Source organism: Lithobates pipiens, unplaced genomic scaffold (assembly GCF_037356315.1).
Source record: "Lithobates pipiens isolate NorthernLeopardFrog02 unplaced genomic scaffold, aLitPip1_a1.2 Scaffold_22, whole genome shotgun sequence".
Taxonomy (NCBI): domain Eukaryota; kingdom Metazoa; phylum Chordata; class Amphibia; order Anura; family Ranidae; genus Lithobates; species Lithobates pipiens.
In genome coordinates this window covers 90029782-90053022 of record NW_027507784.1, presented here as the reverse complement: position 1 = coordinate 90053022, position 23241 = coordinate 90029782, and the positions used below count along the sequence as shown (strand labels likewise).

The 23241-nt window shown below is 43.8% G+C and overlaps 1 protein-coding gene across 1 annotated transcript in view; it reads left to right on the top strand.

Moving 5' to 3' along the window:
- WNT6 (Wnt family member 6) overlaps positions 1-21377 on the top strand; it is a 178762-nt gene extending 157385 nt beyond the window's left edge. Inside the window, exon 4 of the mRNA XM_077447867.1 lies at positions 16457-21377. Coding sequence (XP_077303993.1) covers positions 16457-16918 — 462 coding nt within the window. The 3' untranslated portion in view covers positions 16919-21377. The remainder of the gene's footprint in view (positions 1-16456) is intronic.
- Positions 21378-23241: the final 1864 nt, after the last annotated feature.

The window sequence follows — 23241 nt, the reverse complement described above, 5'->3', positions numbered from 1 at the left end:
AGCAACAGGTAGTCAGCAGTGTCATGGTCAGTGAGTAAGCCGAGGTCAGCAATTAGTAGACAAATAAGCAAAGGTCAGAATCAAGCCGGGTCACACCAGAAGATCATGGTCAGTAAGTAAGCCAATGTTAGTAAGGAAGTCGAGGTTAGCAACAGGTAGTCAGCAGTGTCATGGTCAGTAAGTAAGCTGATGTCAGCAACAGGTAGTCAGCTGTGTCATGGTCAGTGAGTAAGCAGAGGTCAGCAACAGGTAGTCAGCTGTGTCATGGTCAGTGAGTAAGCTGAAGTCAGCAACAGGTAGTCAGCAGTGTCATGGTCAGTAAGTAAGCTGAGGTCAGCAACAGGTAGTCAGCAGTGTCATGGTCAGTAAGTAAGCCGAGGTCAGCAACAGGTAGTCAGCAGTGTCATGGTCAGTGAGTAAGCCGAGGTCAGCAATTAGTAGACAAATAAGCTAAGGTCAGAATCAAGCCGGGTCACACCAGAAGATCAGAGCAGAGAAGAATCCAGAGAAAAGCCAGGTCAACAAGAGGAAATCAGAAGGGCAGATTCAGGACACAAGGGACAGCTAAAGATCCTCCAGCAACTTCCTGTTTCAGTACACTTCATAAAATAGGCTGTGTAACGCCAAGTCTTTAATCAGGTGTGCATGTCAATGCGTCTGCATGTAAAGACGTCTGCACAATGTCCACTCATGCACTCTCACACAATTGAACCTTCCCACATAAACTTCTGGCAAGGATCCATATTTCTGCATATTGGCGCACGTGCGCGATCTTTTGAAGCCGTCCTGGCGCTGTCGCTCAACATTGTATTATTAAGTTTGAAATGAAATGGAGGAGTCGCTTCTTGTAACCATGTTATGATCGCAAAAACCTAAAATTAGAGAATTATAAAAAAAATAAAAAAAAAATAAAAACTGAAGTGGAAGCCGCCGTGAGCTCTCCAGCGTCTGATCCTACCCAGAATCCTCCTCACCGTCACCCAGGAGCACCTCAAACGATTGTTTTTGGCTGCAGTCTCCTGGGCTTGTGGTTTCCCATTTACTGTCCCACAAAACTATTTTAATTAAAGAGGCAGACGAGGAGAGGGCCTTCCATGAATCATGAATTAATTAGCGAGGAGGGATAGATGGGAGAAGGAGGCAGCCGTGTAGAATTCCTGGGGGTGGCGAGTTTGTGCCTGCAGGGAAGGAAGAGACATTCCAAGGGGAGAAGCATCTAGTCTTATCTAACCCATCTATCTCCTTCTCCACCTCCTCCCATGACTCTCACCATCTCACCTTCGGTCTCTCCTTGTTCCCGTCTCTTTCCGAACACTTCTTACCTTCTGTCAATCATCGTTGTCTCTTCCCATGCATCATACTGCTCTGGCCTAAAGGAAAAGGTAGTTATTGTTCTCCTATAATCGGAACTGTTTAAAACACTAAATAGACCGAAATTATTGACCTCCTTGCCTTGCAAGAAATCCAAATACCACACCGTTATCTGAGACCCTCACACACAATAATCCATGAATTAACCCCTTCGATACCGGGCACTTTCACCCCCTTCCTGCCCAGGCCAATTTTCAGTTTTCAGCGCTGTCACACTTTGAATAGCAATTGCGCGGTCATGCTACACTGCGCCAATATGTCATTTTCATCTTTTTTTTTTCCACACAAATAGAGCACAAAAATTAAACCTCCGCTTTCAGGGGGGGGGGGGGGGGGTGCAGATACCTGTCTAAGACAGGTATTTGCACCCACTTCCGGGCATAGACTCCCACGGGAGTCTACGCCTCTTCCTGTCCTGCTGCGCTGTCTCTGGGACCCGTGTGTGTCCCACGGGAGTCTACGCCTCTTTCTGTCCTGCTGCGCTGTCTCTGGGACCCGTGTGTGTCCCACGGGAGTCTACGCCTCTTCCTGTCCCGCCGCGCTGTCTCTGGGACCCGTGTGTGTCCCACGGGAGTCTACGCCTCTTCCTGTCCCGCCGCGCTGTCTCTGGGACCCGTGTATGTCCCACGGGAGTCTACGCCTCTTCCTGTCCCGCCGCGCTGTCTCTGGGACCTGTGTGTGTCCCAGCAGACAGCGTGGCGGGACAGGAAGAGGCGTAGACTCCCGCGGGAGTCTATGCCCGGAAGTGGGTGCAAATACCTGTCTTAGCGCTGCGTGTCATTGCTCTGCGTGACTCGCGCATGCGCAGAAGGGAATCGGGCAGTGAAGCCGCAATGCTTCACTTCCTGATTCCCTCACCAAGAATGGCACTGGCAGCAGCCGAGAGCTGAGCGATTGCTCGGCTTGGGCTGCCGACATCGCTGGACTCCAGGAAAGGTAAGTGTCCATTTATTAAAAGTCAGCAGCTGCAGTATTTGTAGCTGCTGGCTTTTAATAAAAAATTTTTTATTTAGGTGGACTCCCTATTTAAGGACCGAGCCTCTTTCTGAGATTTGTTGTTTACAAGTTAAAACTGTTTTTTTTTTTGCTAGAAAATTACTTAGAAAACATTATACATTTTTTCCCCAACACCCTAGAGAATAGTTGCAATACTTTCTGGCACATCGTATTTGCGCAGCGGTCTTACAAGCGCACTTTTTTTGGAAAAAATACACTTTTTTGAATAAAAAAATAAGACAACAGTAAAGTTAGCCCAATACGCTGAGTAAATTGATACCCAACATGTCACGCTTCAAAATTGCGCCCGCTCGTGGTATGGCGAGAAACTTTTACCCTTAAAAATCTCAATAGGCGATGTTTAAAAAATTCTACAGGTTGCATGTTTTGAGTTACAGAGGAAGTCTAGGGCTAGAATTATTGCTCTCGCTCTACCGATAGCGGCGATACCTCACACGTGTGCTTTGAACATCGTTCTCATATGCGGGCGCTGCTCACATAAGTGTTCGCTTCTGCACACAAGCTCGTTGGGACGGAGCGCTTTAAAAAAAAAATCTTATTTATTTTCCTTTTATTTTTTATTTTTTCACAGGTTTTTTTTTTTTTTTAAATTGTGTCACTTTTATTCCTATTACAAGGAATGTAAACATCCCTTGTAATAGAAAAAAAGCATGACAGGTCCTCCTAAAGTGGCGTTCCACACACAAAAAAAAATGATTAAAAGTCCTAAAAAAAAAAAGAAAAACATTTGGAAAAAAAAATTAACTCACCTCTAAATGCCTGTTGCTAGGGGGTCCCTCGTAGTCTGCCTCCTTCAGTGCCTGGGCTCGTGACATCACTTCCCCTCGGCACAGGAAGGGCTCAGCTCTGCTCGCTCACTCTAGTCAATCATCTGGGACGCGTGACAGGTCCCAGATGATTGCGCGGCCACTCATGGCACGCGGCGCCACTCACGATTGCGCAGGGGGTGCCCGGCTGTGAAGCCAGAGCCGGGTGCCCACACTTACGAACGGAGGGGGGGGGGGCGAGCGGGGTTTCGTTCCCCCGCATCGCTGGACCCTGGGACAGGTAAGTGTCCAATTATTAAAAGTCAGCAGCTGCAGTATTTGTAGCTGCTGACTTTTATTTTTAATTTTTTTTTAAATGGGCACCCGCTTTAAGGACCGAGCCTCTTTCTGAGATTTGTTGTTTACAAGTTAAAAACAGTTTTTTTTTGCTAGAAAATTAGAACCCCCAAACATTATACATTTTTTTCCAACACCCTAGAGAATAAAATGTCGGTCGTTGCAATACTTTGTGGCATATTGCATTTGCACAGCAGTCTTACAAGTGCCCTTTTTTGGAAAAAATATATTTTTTGAATTAAAAAATAATACAACAGTAAAATTAGCCCAATTTTTATTTATATTGTGAAAGATAATGTTACACCGAGTAAATTGATACCCAACATGTCACGCTTCAAATTGCGCCCGCTCGTGGAATGGCAACAAATTTTTACCCTTAAAAATCTCCATAGGCGACGTTTAAAAAATTCTACAGGTTGCATGTTTTGAGTTACAGAGGAGGTCCAGGGCTAGAATTATTGCTCTCGCTCTACCAATCTCGGCGATGTGGTTTGAATACCGTTTTCATATGCGAAAAAATAAATAAAAAAAAAGTTGTCATTTAAAATTATAATTTTTTTAAATGTCCCTTTAAGAGCTATGGGAGGAAGTGACGTTTTGACGTCGCTTCCCCTCTGCAATGATATGAAGACGGGTGGGGGTCATCTTCCCCTCACTCGTCTCCACAGGCAGGGGAGGATCCGATCGCCTCCGCCAATACCAACGGCTCCGGTAAGCAGCGGAGGGAGGGGTGCCCTCTCCCGCCGCCCCTCTCTTGCGGCGAATCCGCTGCAGAGACCACTTTTATCTTAAACCGGACCGCTCACTAATGAAGAGAATACCGGGGTTATGGTCATAACTGCACTGGAAGAATGCAGTCCAGTGCGAAAAACGCACTGGACTGCATGTGGTGTGAGCTGGCCCTAAAGGCAAAACTTTTTCTTTTTTTTTTTTTTTTGGGTGGAGTAGAGAGGGATTAGAACCCCTGTCAGTTTTTATTGCTGTCTGTGCCCCCATTAGGGGGATTCCTCCTCCCTTTTTGTCCTGTTTACCATTATCATTGCAACTGAAAATAAAAGAAAATCCCAAATTTTGGGTTATCCCCAGAAAAGTAACAGAGAGGAAAATCTTCCAATGGGGACACTAGTTCTGGTGACCTGGGTTTAGGAGCGGTGTGTCCGGTGTGGAATGCAGATTCCGGTACTCGGGGGCCCGCCGATCCCATGATCACAATGTCAACAAAGCTGTTATGAATGAATTCATTGATAACAGTTCTGTTTCTTATGCTGTGATTGACCAACAGCTATCACTTGGTACCTGGGCCAAATCACCGCACCCTGTACCATGTGATTAGCTGTAGCTAATCACACTAGTGATCACAGCTGTCATGAATGTAACCCTTTCATGACAGTTGAAAACATTGCTGTTACAATGATCTTCCTTGCAACAGTAAAGTGTAAAAAAAAAAGCAGACAAAGCTCATAAACGTCAGTTTTTGGGATTTTTTTTTTTAACAGCCCATAAACTCCCCTCTATGTTATCCTATGTGCCCATGCACACATGGACGTTTTTGGATGTTTATCAGCAGTGGAGTTCATGGGCTGTTTTCTGAACACCATAAAATTGCGTTCAGGAGTCGTGGGGCTCCATGCACACACTGGACGTTAAAATAACATTATAAAAACGCCAGTAGCTTTGCAGTGAGTCTTTCAATGTTTTCTAACGTTTTTGCAATAGCGTTTATTTGCGTTTTTTACCTTTTTTTTTAAAAAAATTGAATTTTTTCAATGGATCAAAAACGTTAATGAGCCGTGCTTTTGAGCGTTTATCGATGTTTATCAGCGCTTATGAGTATTTGCCGTTTTATTTTTTTTTGTGGTCAGAAAAACGACTCCTGAACGCGATTTTATGGTGTTCAGAAAACAGCCCATAAACTCCACCGCTGATAAAAGTTCAAAAACATCCATGGGATAACATAGAGGGGAGTTTACGGGCTGTTGAAAAAAAAAAAAAAACGCCCAAACTAAAAAAAAAAAGTTTATGCGCTCCAGCGTGCATGGAGCCATAAAATCGCGTTCAGGAATAGTTTTTTCTGACCACAAAAAAATGACAAACGCTGGTAAACGTTGATAAACGCTCAAAAGCGTGGCTCACCAGCTTTTTTTTTTTTTTTTAAACATTTTTGATCCATTGAAAAAAAAAACGTTAAAAACGCTAATAAACGCTAACAAACGCTATTACAAAAAAACCTGCTAAAAACGCGAATGCAGGAAAACACTAAAAAAACGCTAATAAATGCCCATAAACTCCAATTGCAAAAATGTTAAAAAACGTTGAAAGACTCGCGTTTTTATAATGTTATTTTAGCGTCCAGTGTGCATGGAGCCTTAATTTAAATCGTTTTTTTTTTTCTTGTGGGTGTCTGCAGGTAGTGACCGGGCAGAATGTAGCCCGAAAGCAATGACCATAGATGTGTTTTCTGCTTGGAAAGTTTGCTGTGGGGTTCAGTATTCCACCGAATTTCCTGATAGTTCATCATCCAGGCAAATTCTGCCCTAAAGTCATCTGCGTGTTTTTCTTTTTTTTTTTTTTACTGTAAGATACATTTTGGAAGACGCTCACTTGGCACGGCCGCCGTACCCCCCTGCAGGCTCTGTCTCTCTCTTCCAGTTTTCAAATTTGTATGTCAATATAATTGTAGGTTTAGCATTGTTCAAACTTGTTTGACGGAGAATATGAAAAGTGCAGGAACTCGGCTTTCCACGGGACGCGCCAGAACTTCACGTCTGAAAGAAGGAAGGAAGGGAATGCCGCAATCGCGGATCGCGTTCCTTCACCGCCAGCGTGGGATGTCAGCGCTATATCCACATTACAAAGGGGCTGAGAGCCCTTCGGTCACACGTTGTACTTATATAATTTGAAGGGTCAGCCCACCCCAGCGGTAATTTCGTCGACTAAAATATTTCCGTTAACTAAATTAACACTATTTTAGTCGACTAAAATATGGCTTAAAATGAAAAACAATTCAGATGACTAAAACTAAAATGTCATTTTTGTCAAAGGACTAAAACTAAATCGAAATTTTACATCAAAATTAACACTGCACTTCAACATAAGAATAAATAGGGGGCATCTACTAAGCTGCTGAAAGAAAAAGACTTTTCTTTTTTCTTAATATTTAACCACTTCCTACCCCAGTCCATAGCCAAATGACGTCCGCAGGAGGGATCTCCCATCCTGGGCGGGCGTCATATGACGTCCTAGGCTTACCGGACGTCTCGGGAGCCGGTGCGTGTGCCCAGCAGCCGCAATGTCCACCGGGAACCCGCGATTGACTGCAACAGAGCCGGGACGTGGATCTGTGTGTTTAAACACACAGATCCACTTCCTGTCAAAGGAGAGGAGACCTATCGTGTGTTCCCAGTACAGAGGAGCACCGATCGGTCTCCTCCCCTTGTGAGTTCCCACCCCCTACAGTTAGAATCACTGCCTAGGTAACACATTTAACATCTTGATCGGCCCCTAGTGTTAACTCCTTCCCTGCCAGTGACATTTATACAGCAATCAGTGCATTTTTATAGCACTGATCGCTGTAGAAATGTGAATAGTCCCAAAAGTCAAAAGTGTCTGATGTGTCCGCCGCAATGTCGCGGTCACGATAAAAATCACAGCTCGCCGTCATTACTAGTAAAAAAAAAAAGCCTTAAATCTTTCCCCTATGTTGAAGACACTATATCTTTTGCGCAAACCAGTCAACATATGCTTATTGCGATTTTTTTTTTTTTTTTTTACCAAAAATATGTAGAAGAATACATATCGGCCTAAACTGAGAGAAAAAAAAATAGTTTTGTTTTTTAAGAATTTGGATATTTATTATAGCAAAAAGTAAGAAATATTGTGTTTTTTTTCAAACTTGTCACTCTTCTTTAGTTTATAGTGCAAGAAATAAAAACCGCAGAGGTGATCAAATACCACCAAAAGAAAGCTCTATTTATGGGGAAAAAAATGATAAAAATTAATTTGGGTACAGTGTTGCATGACCGCGCAATTGTCAATCAAAATGCGACAGCGCTGAAAATTGGCCTGGGCACGAAGGGGGTGAAAATGCCCTGTATTGAAGTTGTTAATGTTGATAATATATTCATTACAGCCAATAGAGTTTAATTTTTTTTTTATATTATTCTTTATGAAACTTGGTTTTATTTATAAAGACATATGTCACAATGGCTAAATCTGTGTCTGTAGTGCATGTTCAAACCTTAGCCACTTGCCGACCAGCCGCCGTACTTTTACAGCGGCAGATCAGCTCTCCTGCGCAAACCTGTTGGTCCGTACAGGTGAGATTGTAGGCACACGCGTACCCGCTGTCAGCCGTGGGGGTGTGCCCGTGGATCCGGCTGACTCGATGTTGCACCAAGTAAATAGATACCCAACATGTCAAATCTTAATATTGCGTGCGCCTGTGACACGGCAACAAAATTCGATACCCTGTATTTTCTAAGGATGCACCGATACCGCTTTTTTTTCATAGGTGAGTACGAGTACTGATTCTTTGCGATGCGATTTGCGTCAATACAAAAAAAAATAGGCGCAAATTGCTCTGCAGAGAATCGAATGCGATTTGAACAAGAACGCGGTGTGATTCCTATCTAAATTGCATGTTATTTCCCCCACTGTTCCTATGTGTGTGTGTGTAGAAAGAGAAAAGCACCATCTACTGAGCAGTTTATTAGAAATGTTAGCAATCACAGTATAAATCTGGCCAAATGCAAAGTCTGCATAGGTGTCCCATTCCTGCCAATGATAGCAAATCATGGTTGCTGGAGGAGAAGTTCCAGTACCCTGTGGGTATAGGGCGGAAATGATGTCAGCTTGGCTGCCTCTACATCTCCTCCAGCCCTGTAAGCACCTCCAGCGGCCGTGATTTGCTATCATCGGCAGGCCCGGGACACCTATGTAGACTTTGCATTTGGTCAGATATGTACTGTGAGTTCTAACATTTTAAACTGCCCACTAGATGGAGCTTTTCCTATTTCTACACACACAGGACTAGTGGGGCAAACGCATGTGACTCTTTGCAGTGTGATTTGCGCCCATTCATTTTGCATTGATGCAAATAGCACCACAAAGTATTGGTTTCGGTATCGGTAGCATTTGCGTGAATAACAAAACTTGCACAAATTCTTGGTATCGGTACCGATAACGGTATCGGTGCATCCCTAATATTTTCCATTGGTGATGCTTTAACCACTTGCTTACTGGGCACTTAAACCCCCCTCAGTCCCAGACCAATTTTCAGCTTTCAGCGCTGATGCACTTTGAATGACAATTGCGCGGGCATACAACACTGTACCCAAATGAAATTTTTATCATTTTTTTCCCACAAATAGAGCTTTCTTTTGGTGGTATTTAGTTACAGCTTGGAGTTTTATTTTTTGCTAAACAAACAAAAAAAGATGCAAAAAAAAAAAAAAAAAAAATCATGTTTTAATAGTTTGTTATAAAATTTTGCAAACGGGTCATTTTTCTCCTTCATTGAAGTGCGCTGATTAGGCGGCACTGATAGGCTGCATTGGTGGGCACTGATGGGCTGCATTGGTGGGCACTGATGGGCTGCATTGGTGGGCACTGATAGGCTGCACTGGTGGGCACTGATAGGCATAGTTAAGGCGGCACTAATAGGCACAGATAAGGCGGCACCGATGGGCACAGATAAGGCGGCACTGATGGGCAAAGATGGGCACAGATAAGATGGCACGGATGGGTGGCACGGATAAGTGGCACGGATGGGTGGCACGGATGGGCACTGATAGGTACCACAGATAGATGGGACTGATGGGCACTGATAGGTGGCACTGATAGGTGGCTCTGATAGGTGGCACTGCTGGGCACTGATGGGCGGCACTGCTGGGCACTGATGGGCGGCACTGCTGGGCACTGATGGGCGGCACTGGGGTGCAGCACCTTTGAGGCAGATTTTGGGTGGCACTGTGGGTGGCACTGCTGGGTGGCACTGTGGGTGGCACTGTGGGCACTGCTGGGTGGCACTGTGGGCACTGCTGGGTGGCACTGTGGGCACTATGGGCACTGCTGGGTGGCACTGACAGGGGGGCACTTACTTTATTTCAGGATGGCACTGCGGGTGGCAGGTGGGCACTGGCAGGGGGCAGGTGTCCGTTTAAATTGCTGGCCGTGATTGGGACTGATGTCCCGAACACGGCCGCCGGCGATCGGCTTTTTTTTTTTCTCCTCGCGCTGTCAGCGCGAGGAGGAATACTAGCCGATTACCGGCTCCGTTTTATCACATGATCAGCTGTCATTGGCTGACAGCTGATCACGTGATAAGGGGTCGGGATCGACCCCTTACACGGATCGGTGATCAGGCGAGTCTCACGGACTCGCCGATCACAGAGCGCGCCGCGCGCGCCCCTCAGGGGGCGCGCAGGCCACTCGTATCCGGGATGACGTCAATAGACGTAGTCCCGGAAATGTGGGTCCGCGCTATTGCCGTCATTTTGCAATAGCGCGGTACCCAAGTGGTTAAAGGCCTCTACAGGTCATCATTTTAGAGATGACCGCTGGGAGTGTGTGTAAAACACCCGTTGCTACCGATGCAGTTTCCATGTCACTGGCAGCGAAAGGCAGGGGAGTACCCGCAGGGGTCGCAATTGCAATCCGGCCCCATGCTGCAGGGGGCTATGCGGCCCCCCTGTACACCTGGATAGGAGGAACAGTGCTGGATGTCTATGGGAGGAAGAGGAGGAGAAGCCGGCATTCAGCAGCTGCAGAAGGAAAATGGAGAGATTGTTTCCTCTATATGCCGCCCCGCCACTCCTCCTATCCAACTTCTTTCTGCTGCCCCCTGTGTGCTGTACTGCCCCCTGTGTGCTCTCCAGGCTCTATGTGTGCTATCCTGCCCTACTGTGTGCTTTCCAGCCTCTCTGTGTGTTCTCCTGCCCCCGTGCACTCTCCTGCCCCCGTGTGCTCTCCAGCCCCCCTGTGGGCTCTCCTGCCCCTCTGTGGGCTCTCCTGCCGCCCTGTGTGCTCTTAAGCCCCCCTGTGTGCTATTCAGCCCCTCTGTGTGCTCTCCTGCCCCGTGTGCCTCCAGCCCCTCTGTGCGTTCTCCAGCCCCCCGTGTGCGCTCCAGTCCCTCTGTGTGGTATCCAGCTCCCTGTGGGCTCTCCTGCCCCCCTGTGAGCTCTTCAGCTCCCCTGTGTGTTCTCTTGCCACCCTGTGTGTTCTCTTGCTGCCCTGTGTGCTCTCCTACCCCTCGTGTGCTTTCCTGCCCTGCTGTGTGCTCTCCAGGCCCCCTGTGCTCTCTTCTTACCCCATGTCACGTACCTTTAAGCAGAGCCCGGAGTGCAGGGAGTGGCCTCTCGTAGACCTCTGACTCGAGAGACCCTGGTAGTGGTGACAGGGGCTCAGGAGCACAGAGGGGCACAAGTGCCTGACTGGATAGCAGATGGTAAAGGCAGAAGACCGTTGAAGGAGGAGGTGTATTGTAGTCCGGTGTCTGAATGCAGGCAAAGGTGAGATAAGGTCCAGCAGACAGCAGAAGGGTTCCTGTAGTCCAGCAACGGCATACAAGTGATTGCAGGAGGTGACAAACAACGGAGGGGTATTGTAGTCCAACAACGGATGCAGGTGCAATGGATAAGCGGAAGCGGAAGAGTCCAGTAGTCTGTGGCCAAAGGTAGAAGGCTACAAACGCAGAAGGAGTACAGCCAAATATTGCGGAGGACTGGGAGGTGTCCTATAGTACAACAGCAAGCAACTTACAGTTGACGGATGGTGTAACAGTCCAGGTCAGGCACAGGCGGGCAGATCAGATACAGAAACGGAATCCAGAAGAGTAGTCGGGTACAAGCCAAAGTCGGGGGGCAGGCAGCAAACAGCAGAATCGGAAACAAGCCGGGTTCGATACGGATCAGGGTACAGGTACAGGTACAGGTACAGGTTCAGGTTCAGATTCAGATACGGATCACCAGGACGCACAGGAACGCTGTTGATCAGGCAGCCAGGCAGTGAGGCATGGATCCAGTTTAAATAGCGCTATTGGGGCCAATTTGCGTCAAACGGGCGCGCGCACCCGCGTGCGCGCTCCCGCGCGCGTGCGCATGTGCGCGCGCACGCGCGCACCGCCGATCGCGGTAACGCTCCTGGAACTGGGCAAGAGATCTTCTGCGACTTTCGCCGCTCGGACGTCCGTGAGGAGGATCTTCCTGACACCCCATTTCCTCATCCACCACAGCTCTGCGGGGTTCCCATCCCCTCTCCCATTGGCTCTCCCCCCCTTCCCTCTGCTTTCTGTCTTAAAGGTGAAACGTCAGATGTTTCTTTAGATCCCTGACATCTCACCAAAGCCCCCCCAACATGGCTCCTAAAAAAAATGTAAAAAATAATACTAAATAAAATTTCAAAAAATACAGGTAAAAAAAATAATAAAAAATAAATAAAATGTAGCACTGACCCCAGAAGGAGCTGCTGGTTTGATTTGGGCCTGCACTCTGCTAATAAACCCCACTAACTTGCATCAGACCACTTGACACAGCTGTGGTGCAATACAATACAGTACAATATAATATAACACAATATACCTGTATTGTCCTCTCAGGATCCACTGGTTCCACCTGCTGGGAGTAAAGAATACTCTAAACAACGGGGTACTTAACCAAAGTATATATTACTGTATATATTGGTAAACAGGTGATTACAACAATTGTACTATCATTCCAACATAGAATGACAGGACAATGAATGTTGATAAAACAGTTATAAGCAATATATATATATATATATATATATATATATATATATATATATACGGGAGCTCCCCCTACTTTTATAGCTATGTGTGAGATCTCACTTAAAGTACTCAGTCTTTAGTCTTATGATCTTCACTAGCAATGATAATTCCTTATAATTTGTAATCCAAGGGTTAAAGTAATTAAAGTTGAGTTAAGGATGATCCTAGTGTTGCTTCCGTAAATATAATATAATACTTGAGGTGTGATAGTAAGTAGGCCTTATGCCTGCCTAGTGTCAGTTGCTATATTCCTCCTCCGTGGGACCGGAGTATCCCAGCGAGGCCTGTATATAAGTCTGACTAGGTGCAAACTTTAGTAAACTGTCGGCCGCAACTCGCTCACCATCTGGATCAGAAACTCGGTGTGGTAACTTCGGTCCAATGTTTGCAGCTTGCTTCTACATCAGCCGGCTCCATCACTCTGTTCTGTTGCGACAGGTGGACCGGACCTGGTCTTCCGATGCAAACAAGTGTCTCTGGATCCTCTCAATCCGATCGATGTGTCTCTGGCACTTCAGGTCACTCACACAACCGAGCAGGGTTGCGCTCTACAAAGGCAATAGGCCGCTTCCTCCGGGAGGCCTCCGCACAAGTCCTCCCCTAGCAGACCATGCGTTCCCAAGAGACCTAAGATGGCCGCTCAGGGTCCTTTTATGCCCTACCCAGCATGCAGTGTAAGAGAGGGTGTCCATGGGTAGGTCACCCAGCATCCTGAGTAAAAAGGTCAACTCTTCAATGTAAATAACAGTCACTTCCTGTAAATAGTTCAATGCTTGTGAAAGCAAAAATCATTTAAGTCCACTTTCAGTGTTTGGCCACTAGATGGCGCAAAACACTAAGCCATAGAATCGTCCATAGACTTTCATTGTGAATGCTAATACACATTAGTACTGCCACCTGGCTCTCCAGCCTTTCTGTGTGTTCTCCTGCCCCCCCCCCGTGGGCTCTCTTGACCCCCTGTGTGCTCTCCAGCCCCCCTGTGTGCTCTCCAGCCCCTCTGTGTGGTCTCCAGCCACCCCTGTGGGCTCTTTTGCCCCCTATGTGTTCTCCTGCCCCCCTGTGTGTTCTATTGCCCCCTGTGTGCTCTCCTTCCCCCTGTGTGCTCTCCTGCCCCCCTGTGTACTCTCCTTCCCCCTGTGTACTCTCCTGCCCCCCTGTGTGCTTTCCTGCCCCGCTGTGTGCTCTCTAGGCCCACTGTGCTCTCACCTTACCCCATTTCCTCATCCACCACAGCTCTGCTGGGTTCTCATCCCCTCTCCCACTGGCTCTCTCCCCCCTCCCCTCTCCTTTCTGTCTTATAGGTGAAAGATCAGATGTCAGTTTAGATCCCTGACATCTCACCAAAGCCCTCCCAACATTATTATTATTATTGTAAAAAATAATACTAAATAAAATTGAAAAAAATACAGGTAAAAAAATGGTAAAAAAATAATACAAAATAAATAAAATAAAAATAAAACAACTACTGACGCCAGTGGCGAACTAACACTGTCACAAAGACTGTACTTGTGACCAAACCTTGTCATTCTGCCACCGGGCTCAGAGGGAAGGGTCCCGGCCTGGGGATCGGGGGGGGGGGGCCTTTAATGGTTCCTAAATGACGAACCCCTTATTTTAAGAGAAATTATAATGTATAAAGAGGGCCTGTATTGTGGAAGCTGTGTCAAAAAAAAGGTAAGCAGACAAAGGACTAGTCACTAGTATTATAGCTCCCAACTGTCCCTGATTTCAAAGGGACTGTGCCTGATGTCGCACATTGCCAGCAGGGCATCATATGACGTCCCATGCTCGTGCTTCCCACGCGCCCCCTGCAGCGAGCATTGACAGTGATCTGTGATCAATGCGTCCTTCTGACACAGCTGATCGCAGCTTGGGGTAAAGAGTCAATCTACACATGATAATCATTGCAGCCCCAACAGTGCCCATCGGTGTTGCCAGTCAGTGCCCACCAGTGCAGCCTCACCCACGCACAAGGAGAAAAATTACCTAATTTTAAAATTTTATAACAGAAACTAAGAAAACCTTATTTTTTTCAAAATTCTGTCTTTTTTTTTTCCTTTTGTTTAACACAGCTGTGATTAAATACCAACCCAGTTGTGATAAAATGTCACCAAAAGAAAGCTCTATCTGTCAAAAAAAAAAAAAAAAAAAACGCAGTTTGGGTACATCGCTGCATAACTGCGCAATTGTCATTCAAAGTGCGACGGCGCTGAAAGCTGAAAACTGACCTGGGCAGGAAGGGGGTGAAAGTGCCAGTGGGCAAGTGGTTTATACAACTCATATAAAATACATGTAAGCGGGACAGAACATCCTGAGTTTGGCAGTCAGGGGTAGCAGTGCCTTAGATCTTCCACGGCAGAACAGGAGTGCCTAGGCACATTTACATACCAGGAGGTGCATGGCTATTTTTCAGGAAGAATTCAAGGACAAAGGTACATTTTTTCAGGTTACTATGTAGACATAAAGAAATTTCTAGAAGTTCCCAATAACATAGAAAATCTTCACTTTTTGAGTTTAGAGCCACATGACATTTTTTGTGTTTTTATTTATTTCATTTTTTTTTAGGTATGAATGTAATCAGTTTAATGTATTTAATTCCATGAAGACAAGACATTCTCTGATTAGAGGAGATGTAGAGAAGGGATGGTGACTTCATAATCTCTACCTTGTCCAATCAGAAAGCGCCTTGTATTCATTGAAAAAAAAAAGCTTCCCCAAGGGACCATCAGGTGCAGTATGAGATATGTCAAGCTGGACCAATGTCAGTAAGCAATATAAAGAGTTTCTGGAGTTCATCTTTAACCACCTCAATACCTGGCACTTACACCCCCTTCCTGCCCAGGCCATTTTTTAGATTTCAGCGCTGTCACACTTTGAATGACAATTGCGCGGTCATAAAACACTGTAACCATGTGAAATTCTTATCATCTTCACACAAATAGACCTCTCTTTTAGTGGTATTTAATCACTGCTGACCGAAAATTTGGGGAAAAAATTTTTTTTCTTAGTTTCTGTCAGTAAATTTTGTAAATTAGTAGTTTTTCTCCTTCACTGATGGGCACTGATGAGGCTGCACTTTTGGGCACTGATTAGGTGGCACTAATGAGGAGGCACTAATATGCCGCACCATGGACACTGATAGGTGGAACTGATATGTGGCACTGATGAGCACTGATAGGCGGCACTGGTGGGCACTGATAGGTGGCACTGATGGGCACTGATAGGCAGCATGGATAGGCATGGATAGGTGGCACTGATGGGCACTGATGGACATTGATGGGTGGCACTGATGGGCAGTTTTGAGAAACAGCACTGATGGGCACTGAAAGCCAGCACTGACTGGCATCACTAATGGGCACTAATTGGTGGCACTGGTGGGCACTGATTGCTGGCACTGGTGGCGCTTTACTGTAATGAGGGCACAGATTACGTCTCGATCTCCCCTGGGAGGAGATGCCGCTGATTGGCTCTCCCCACCACACACTTTGCCAGTCTAAGGTGAAGAGAGTCAATGACTGGCACATCCTGTATTTACATGGACACAGCCGATCACATGGTGATTGGCACGCCTGCGATCGCCGCGCTGCGTGTCCCCTGGGTGTGCCCCGTCATATGACGTCCTCCCAGAACGAGAGCCGCACCGTCCCTCTGTCATTTGATGGTGGATGCGTAGCAACTGGTTAAAGTGGTTGTAAACCTCAGACATGAAAAATTAACAAAGCCTATCCCTCTATAGTGTGTGCTTGTCTCAATCCAGTGCACCAAGTGTCATTTCTGTCTGCTGCTTCCTTCCTCTGCTATCAGCATGAATCACTTCTGACATATTTTCCTGACACCTAGAGAAAAAGGGTGACAGGTGAGGGACCTCCAGCACACAGCCTGTGATTGACAGCCTCAGCTCTGTTCCCACGTGCTGTTTGAAGGAGTGCGTGTCCTTTCCCTCCAATCAGCTCTCCGAGCTCTCCTCACTTCACCTTTTTTTCTGACAGCTTAGACAACTTTGTAAATTCTGGACTTTGAACAGATGTAGAGAAGACTGCAGATAAACAAGTGCCACTTATATAGGAGGATTTGTTTCACCTCTGTGTATCATCTGAGGCCAGTCACTGCACTGGATATATGGAAGGGTTTACAACAACTTTAAGGCTTCTCTAACGCTCTTCTGTTTTCTTGTCCGCAGGCGGTGAAAAACTACATGAGGACGGAGTGCAAATGCCACGGCCTGTCCGGCTCCTGCACCCTGCGCACCTGCTGGAAGAAGATGCCGCACTTCCGGGAGGTCGGAGACCGGCTCCTGGAGCGCTTCAACGGAGCCTTCAAGGTCATGGGCGGGAACGACGGCAAGACCATCATCCCCGTCGGCCACAACATCAAACCCCCCGACAAACAGGACCTCATCTACTCCGCCGACTCCCCGGACTTCTGCCAGGCCAACCGAAAGACCGGCTCGCCGGGGACTAGGGGCCGCGCGTGTAACAGCACGGCAATGGACGTGGGAGGGTGTGACCTCCTGTGCTGCGGCAGGGGGTACCGGGAGGAGACTGTGGTGGTGGAGGAGAGCTGCCTGTGCCGCTTCCACTGGTGCTGCGTGGTGAACTGCAATAAATGCACGGTGAAAAAAGAACTCAGCGTGTGCTTGTGAAACTGCGGCAAAAATGCGAGCACGGCACGCGTTGTCTATGTGGACCGCCAATATGGACTCCGCCCTGCCCCGCCCCCACCCCACCCACCCCCATGTTTTAAAAGAAGAACCTTTTGCTGGTGATCCGCAGAGGCACGGGCAGTCACATGACCTCTTCAGCCATGGCGAAATGCAGAACAAGGTGGATCAATAAAAAGGGGGGGATCAATAAAAGGGGGGGTGATCAATAATATTGTATAGGTTATCTCCAGGACAGGACATATATACAGAACAATATCCATATACAGAGAGAAAAGACTTTTGCAGATAAAACTGATTTACTGAACTGAAAAAAAAAAAAACACATTACTCCACCCACAGTACAGATTTCACTTCCAGTTGGACCCGTAATGGAATTTGCTCCAGAACTGGCTTTTTTTTTTGCAGTCTGCAATGGGTCTTCCTGCCGCACGCCGACCTTATCATTCACTTTCACAGCGTTGTCACAAGTCGATTGGCCGACTAATAGAAGAAGATGGGCTACCAAACCCTCCACGCTTCTGCTGGCCCGTACTAGACATGAACTGGGGGCCACCGGGACCTTACTAATGCAGGACGCTGCATAGAGAACTTGAGTGTCTGGGTACTCCATCAGAACCAGGCCTACAGCTTTAGGCGGAGCGGGTGTATTTATGAAAAAAAAAATGCATAGAGCTATTTGTCCTGTGAAAATTCATGTTTTGAAATTTGAAATTGTTCTGTGCGAATAGGGCCAATAACAAATTTTATCAGGCTACTTTCTCTCCAGGTTGAAAGTTTTTTCATTCATGGAAAAAAAAAATTGATTGATTTGAGAAAATACTGCATTATGGCCACTAGATGGTTAGATGGTGCTGATGATCATAGGAGGTAAATATTTATTTGCTATGATCGTCAGCTCCATCTAGTGGCCATAATGTGTGATGCATCTGTATACTCTAGAACAGGGATATGCAATTAGCGGACCTCCAGCTGTTGCAGAACTACAAGTCCCATGAGGCATAGCAAGACTCTGACAGCCATAAACATGACATCCAGAGGCAGATGCATGATGGGACTTGTAGTTTTACAACAGCTGGAGGTCCGCTAATTGCATATCCCTGCTCTAGAAACTAATTACAATTGTATTTTAAATACAGTAGAACCTTGGTTCATGTGTAACGCGGTTAACGAGCGCTTTGAAAGACGAGCAACTTTAAAAAAAATAATCCTGACTCGGAATGTTGTCTCGCAAAACTAACAGGATTCAAGCCAATGGGGTGGCCAGAGCTGCGGGGGGCGCCGGTGACACTCGGAACGGTTCGGAGCCGTTCAGAAATACTCGGAATCACTCGGAAATACTCAGAAACTCTTTCCGGGGGTTTCCGAGTTCAGTTGAGTTGTCTCCGAGTATTTCCGTGGCTCTCCAGCGCCCTTCCCACCTCTGGCCACATGCGGTATTGCATGCAATAGAAGTCAATGCAGAAGGAAATTCTCCTGGAATGGATTATGCTTGTAATCCAAGGTTCCACTGTACCTTTGATTACGAGCATAATTCGTTTCCAGAAGCATGCTTGTAATCCAAAGGACTCGCATATCAAAGCGAGTTTCCTCATAGGAAATCATGAAAACTCATAATTCCATTCCACAGCCACTACTGGGTCTATGCAGTACCACATGTGGCCACAGGTGTGGGGGGGGAGTGTTTCTTAGTGTCTCCGAGTGTCCCCGAGCATCACCTCTGGCCAAATGTGGTACTGCACACCCCAGCGGCTTGAATCCTGATCGTCTTGTGAGACAACGCTTGCAAAGCGAGTCGGGATTTAAAAAAATAAATAAATAGCTCGTAAACCGTGTTACTGGCAATCCGAGGTTCCACTGTTCTACTCTTTACTATGATCATCAGCTCCATCTAGTGGCTATAATGTGTGATACGTTGGAGTACTTTGAAAACAGATTTAATTATTCTATTTTCTCTCCAGGTAGAATGCTTTTTCATTCATGCAAAAATAGAGTGAGTTGGGAAAATACGGCATTATGGCCACTAGTTGGCGCAGATCACTGGAAATAAATACTGCTCTTTACTATGATCATCAGCTCCTTCCAGTGGCCACAATGCGTGATGGATTGGTGTACCTCGGAAATAATTTGAATAGGCTATTTCCTCTCCAGGATGAGTGTTTTTCATTCGTGCAGAATAGAGTGACTTGGGAAAATGCTCCATTATGGCTGCTAGATGGTGCCGATGATCATAGCAAGTAAATACTTCCTATGATCATCAGCCCCCCCCTAGCGGCCATAATGTGTGATGCATCGGTTTACTCTGGAAATTTATTTTCTTAGGCTATTTTCTCTCAAGGTCGAATGTTTTTCATTCATGCAGAATAGAGGGAATCAGGAAAATAATGCAATATGGCCTCTAGATGTCTCAAATCATGGAATTAAAGTATTACTAAACCCGGGACCCTGCATTCACTATGTCTGGTCTCCCACAGTACACGGAACATGCAAATGCAATAGTTTTAGTAAATATAAACTGCCAAATACCTTTACTCATCAGCAGTATATAACAGTCTTGTGACTTCTATCAGTGTCTGGTTAAAGCTTGTAGGAGTTTTCGTTCTCCTCTGACTGTCCTATGGGGCTGCAGGACCCCTGACCCTCTGTCTGGACAATGCTGATTGGCCCTGTGCTGATCACATGCACCCTCCCAACAACAACAAAAAAAACTCTTTAGCAATACACACCAAACCGAGCATGTGCAGAGTGACTCCAATGCTCTGTACTATCAGCAGATAGATTGTGGACGGTGGAAGAAGGGGAGGCTCTGTACATACAGGATCTAACAGCCTTTATGCATAATGCAGATGATTAACCCCTTAGGTTCCACAGTGAGTATAACAAGCATGCTTTACTGCATATACAGACTGAATTTACTGTTGTGGGTTTAGTAACACTTTAAATACTACTCTTTACTATGATCAATAGCGCCATCTAGTGGCCATAATGTCTGATGCATTGGTGTACTTTGGGAAATAATTTAATTAGGCTATTTTCTCTCCAGGTCAAATGCTTTTTAAATCATGCAAAATAGAGTGAGTTGGGAAAATACTGCATTATGGCCACTGGATGGTGTTGGTAATCATAGGAAGTAAATACTTATTTGCTATGACAGTCAGCCCCATCTAGCGGCCATAATGTATGATGCATCTGTGAACTTTGGAAACTAATTTTATTAGGCTATTTTCTCTCCAGGTCAAATGTTTTTCATTCAGGCAAAACAGAGTGAGTTGGAAAAATACTGCATTGTAGCCACTAGACGGTGCTGATGATCATTTGACACAAATACTTATTTGCTATGATTTTTAGTGCCATCTAGGGGCCATAATGTGTGGTGCTTTGGTGTACTCTGGAAACAAATGTTATTAGGCTATTTTCTCTCCAGGTCAAATACTTTTTCATTCATCCAGAATAAAGTGAGTCAGGAAAATACTGTATTATGACCTCTAGATGGTGCTGCGGATGATCATAGGAAGTAAATACTTGCTATGGTTGTCGGTTCCATCTAGTGGCCATAATGTGTGATGCATCGGTGTACTCTGGACAAAAAGAAAAAATAATTCTGTTTATGCACAGCCTGTTCTGACACGCTGTAACAGTGCAAAAATTAACATAACGGATTAAAAAAGGAGAGAAAACCTGAATACTGAAATACGTTATAACAATGGATTGCAGCATGTGTCACACCACTCAGCAATACTAATGCATTATGTGCACAGTAATGTGCGCCGTGTGGTGTAAAGGAGCCCTATCCCTTTAATACTGTATCCAAAAATATTATTTATTATTATTATTATTATTACATGTATTATTATTATTATTGTTATTAATAATAATAATAATGATAATAATAATAATTAGACGTGTGCACTGCCGAAAAATATGTTTGTATTAGTTTTTGTTTTTTTTTTCATTTTTCGGTTCATTCATTATGATCGCAATTCGTAAATTCATAAATGCGAAAATTCGTAAATCCGTAAAATTGAAAATTCGTTAATTTAAAAATTCGTAAATTCAAAAATCCAAAAATAAGAAAGAAAATCTGAAAATTGGAAAAGAACGAAAATCCGAAAATTCAAAATAATAACTAACTGACTAATAATAACTAACTATTAAATTATAGGTATTGGAATTTCCTTTCAAATTTGGCTGTTAGTCAAGGTAACGAGTACGAATTTATTCGAAGTTATGAATTAGCCGAAATATCGAATGCCACATCTAAACATAATGGAACGGAACAAATTAATAATAAATAATAATAATAAAATGTTTTTATTATTATTATTGATGTTATTTATTATTAATAATTTGTTACGTTCCATTCATTTAGATACGGCATTTGTTATTTTGGCTAATTCGTAACTTCAGATAAATTTGTGTTGACGTAACAAATTAATAATAATAATAAATAACAATAATAATAAAAACTTGTTATTATTATTTATTATTAATTTGTTCCGTTCCATACTTTTAGAAATGGCATTTGGTATTTCGGCTAATTCGTAACTTTGGATAAATTTGTGTTGACGTAACAAATTAATAATGATAATAATAATAAATAATATTAATGAAATGTTTTTATTATTATTATTTATTATTGATTTGGTCCGTTCCATTTGTTTACATACAGCATTCGGCATTTCGGCTAATTCGTAACTTCGGATAAATTTGTGTTGACGTAAAAAATAAATAATAATAAGTAACAATAATAATAATAAAAACTTTTTATTATTATTATTGCTATTATTTATTATTAATTTGTTCCATTCTATTCATTTAGATACGGCATTCGGTAGTTTGGCTAATTCGTAACTTCGGATAAATCAATGTTGACGTAACAAATTAATAATAATAACAATAATAATAATAATAATAAAAATGTATTATTATTATTACTTATTATTGATTTGTTCTGTGCCATTTGTTTACATACAGCATGCAGCATTTTGGCTAATTCGTAACTTTGGATACATTTGTGTTGGTGTAAAAAATGAATAATAACTAACAATAATAATAATAATAATAATAATAATAATAATAATAATAACGTTTTATTATTATTTATTATTAATTTGTTCCATTCTATTTGTTTAGATACGGCATTCGGTAATTCGGCTAATTCGTAACTTCGGATTAATCCATGTTGACGTAACAAATTAATAATAATAACAAGAATAATAATAATAAAAAGTTTTTATTATTATTATTACTTATTATTGATTTGTTCCGTTCGATTTGTTTACATAAAGCATTCGGCATTTCGGGTAATTCGTAACTTTGGATAAATTTGTGTTGGCGTAAAAAATTTATAATAATAACTAACAATAATAATAACTTTTTATTATTATTATTATTATTTATTATTAATTTGTTCCATTCTATTCGTTTAGATACGGCATTCGGTAGTTCGGCTAATTCGTAACTTCGGATCAATCCATGTTGACATAACAAATTAATAATAATAACAATAATAATAATAATAATAATAAAACGTTTTTATTATTATTATTACTTGTTATTGATTTGTTCCGTTCCATTTGTTTACATACAGCATGCAGCATTTCGGCTAATTCGTAACTTTGGATAAATTTGTGTTGGCGTAAAAAATGAATAATAATAAGTAACAATAATAATATTAAAAACTTTTTATTATTATTATTTATTATTCATTTGTTCTTTTCCATTCGTTTAGATTTGTAATTTCGGATAAATTTGTATTCGTTACGTTCACAAAATTGAAAGGAAATTCCAATACCTGTAATTTAATAGTTAGTTATTATTTCAGATTTTAACATTTTCTGGTTTTTGGATTTTGGAATTCCGAAATTCCAGAAAAATTTATTAAATGTGTTTTCGTTAATTTGGATGTTTCGGATGTTGAAATTCGTTAAAAAAACTAATTCGGAACGAAATGAATTGCACATGTCTAATATTAACAATAAAATGTTTGGGCTTCAGATACACCTTATATGGAAGGTAGGGCATAATATCACCCTTTCCCAAATGCTCATACGCCTGGGCACATGCAGCCCCGTACTATGTACAGTATTATCATACCCAGGAAGCCCAAGGACCGCATACAGCTGCCCCTAGAAATTGTTGTACTCACGTGCACATGCGCATAGCATGGGGCATGTTCCCCGAACACAAAAATTTGTCATTTGTGGAATATGCCCTTACTTTATACATGCGTATATTGACGTAAATCCACTCGCAGCCATTCATTTCTATAGGCCGAACCTAAACATGAAAATACGCCTGATTTT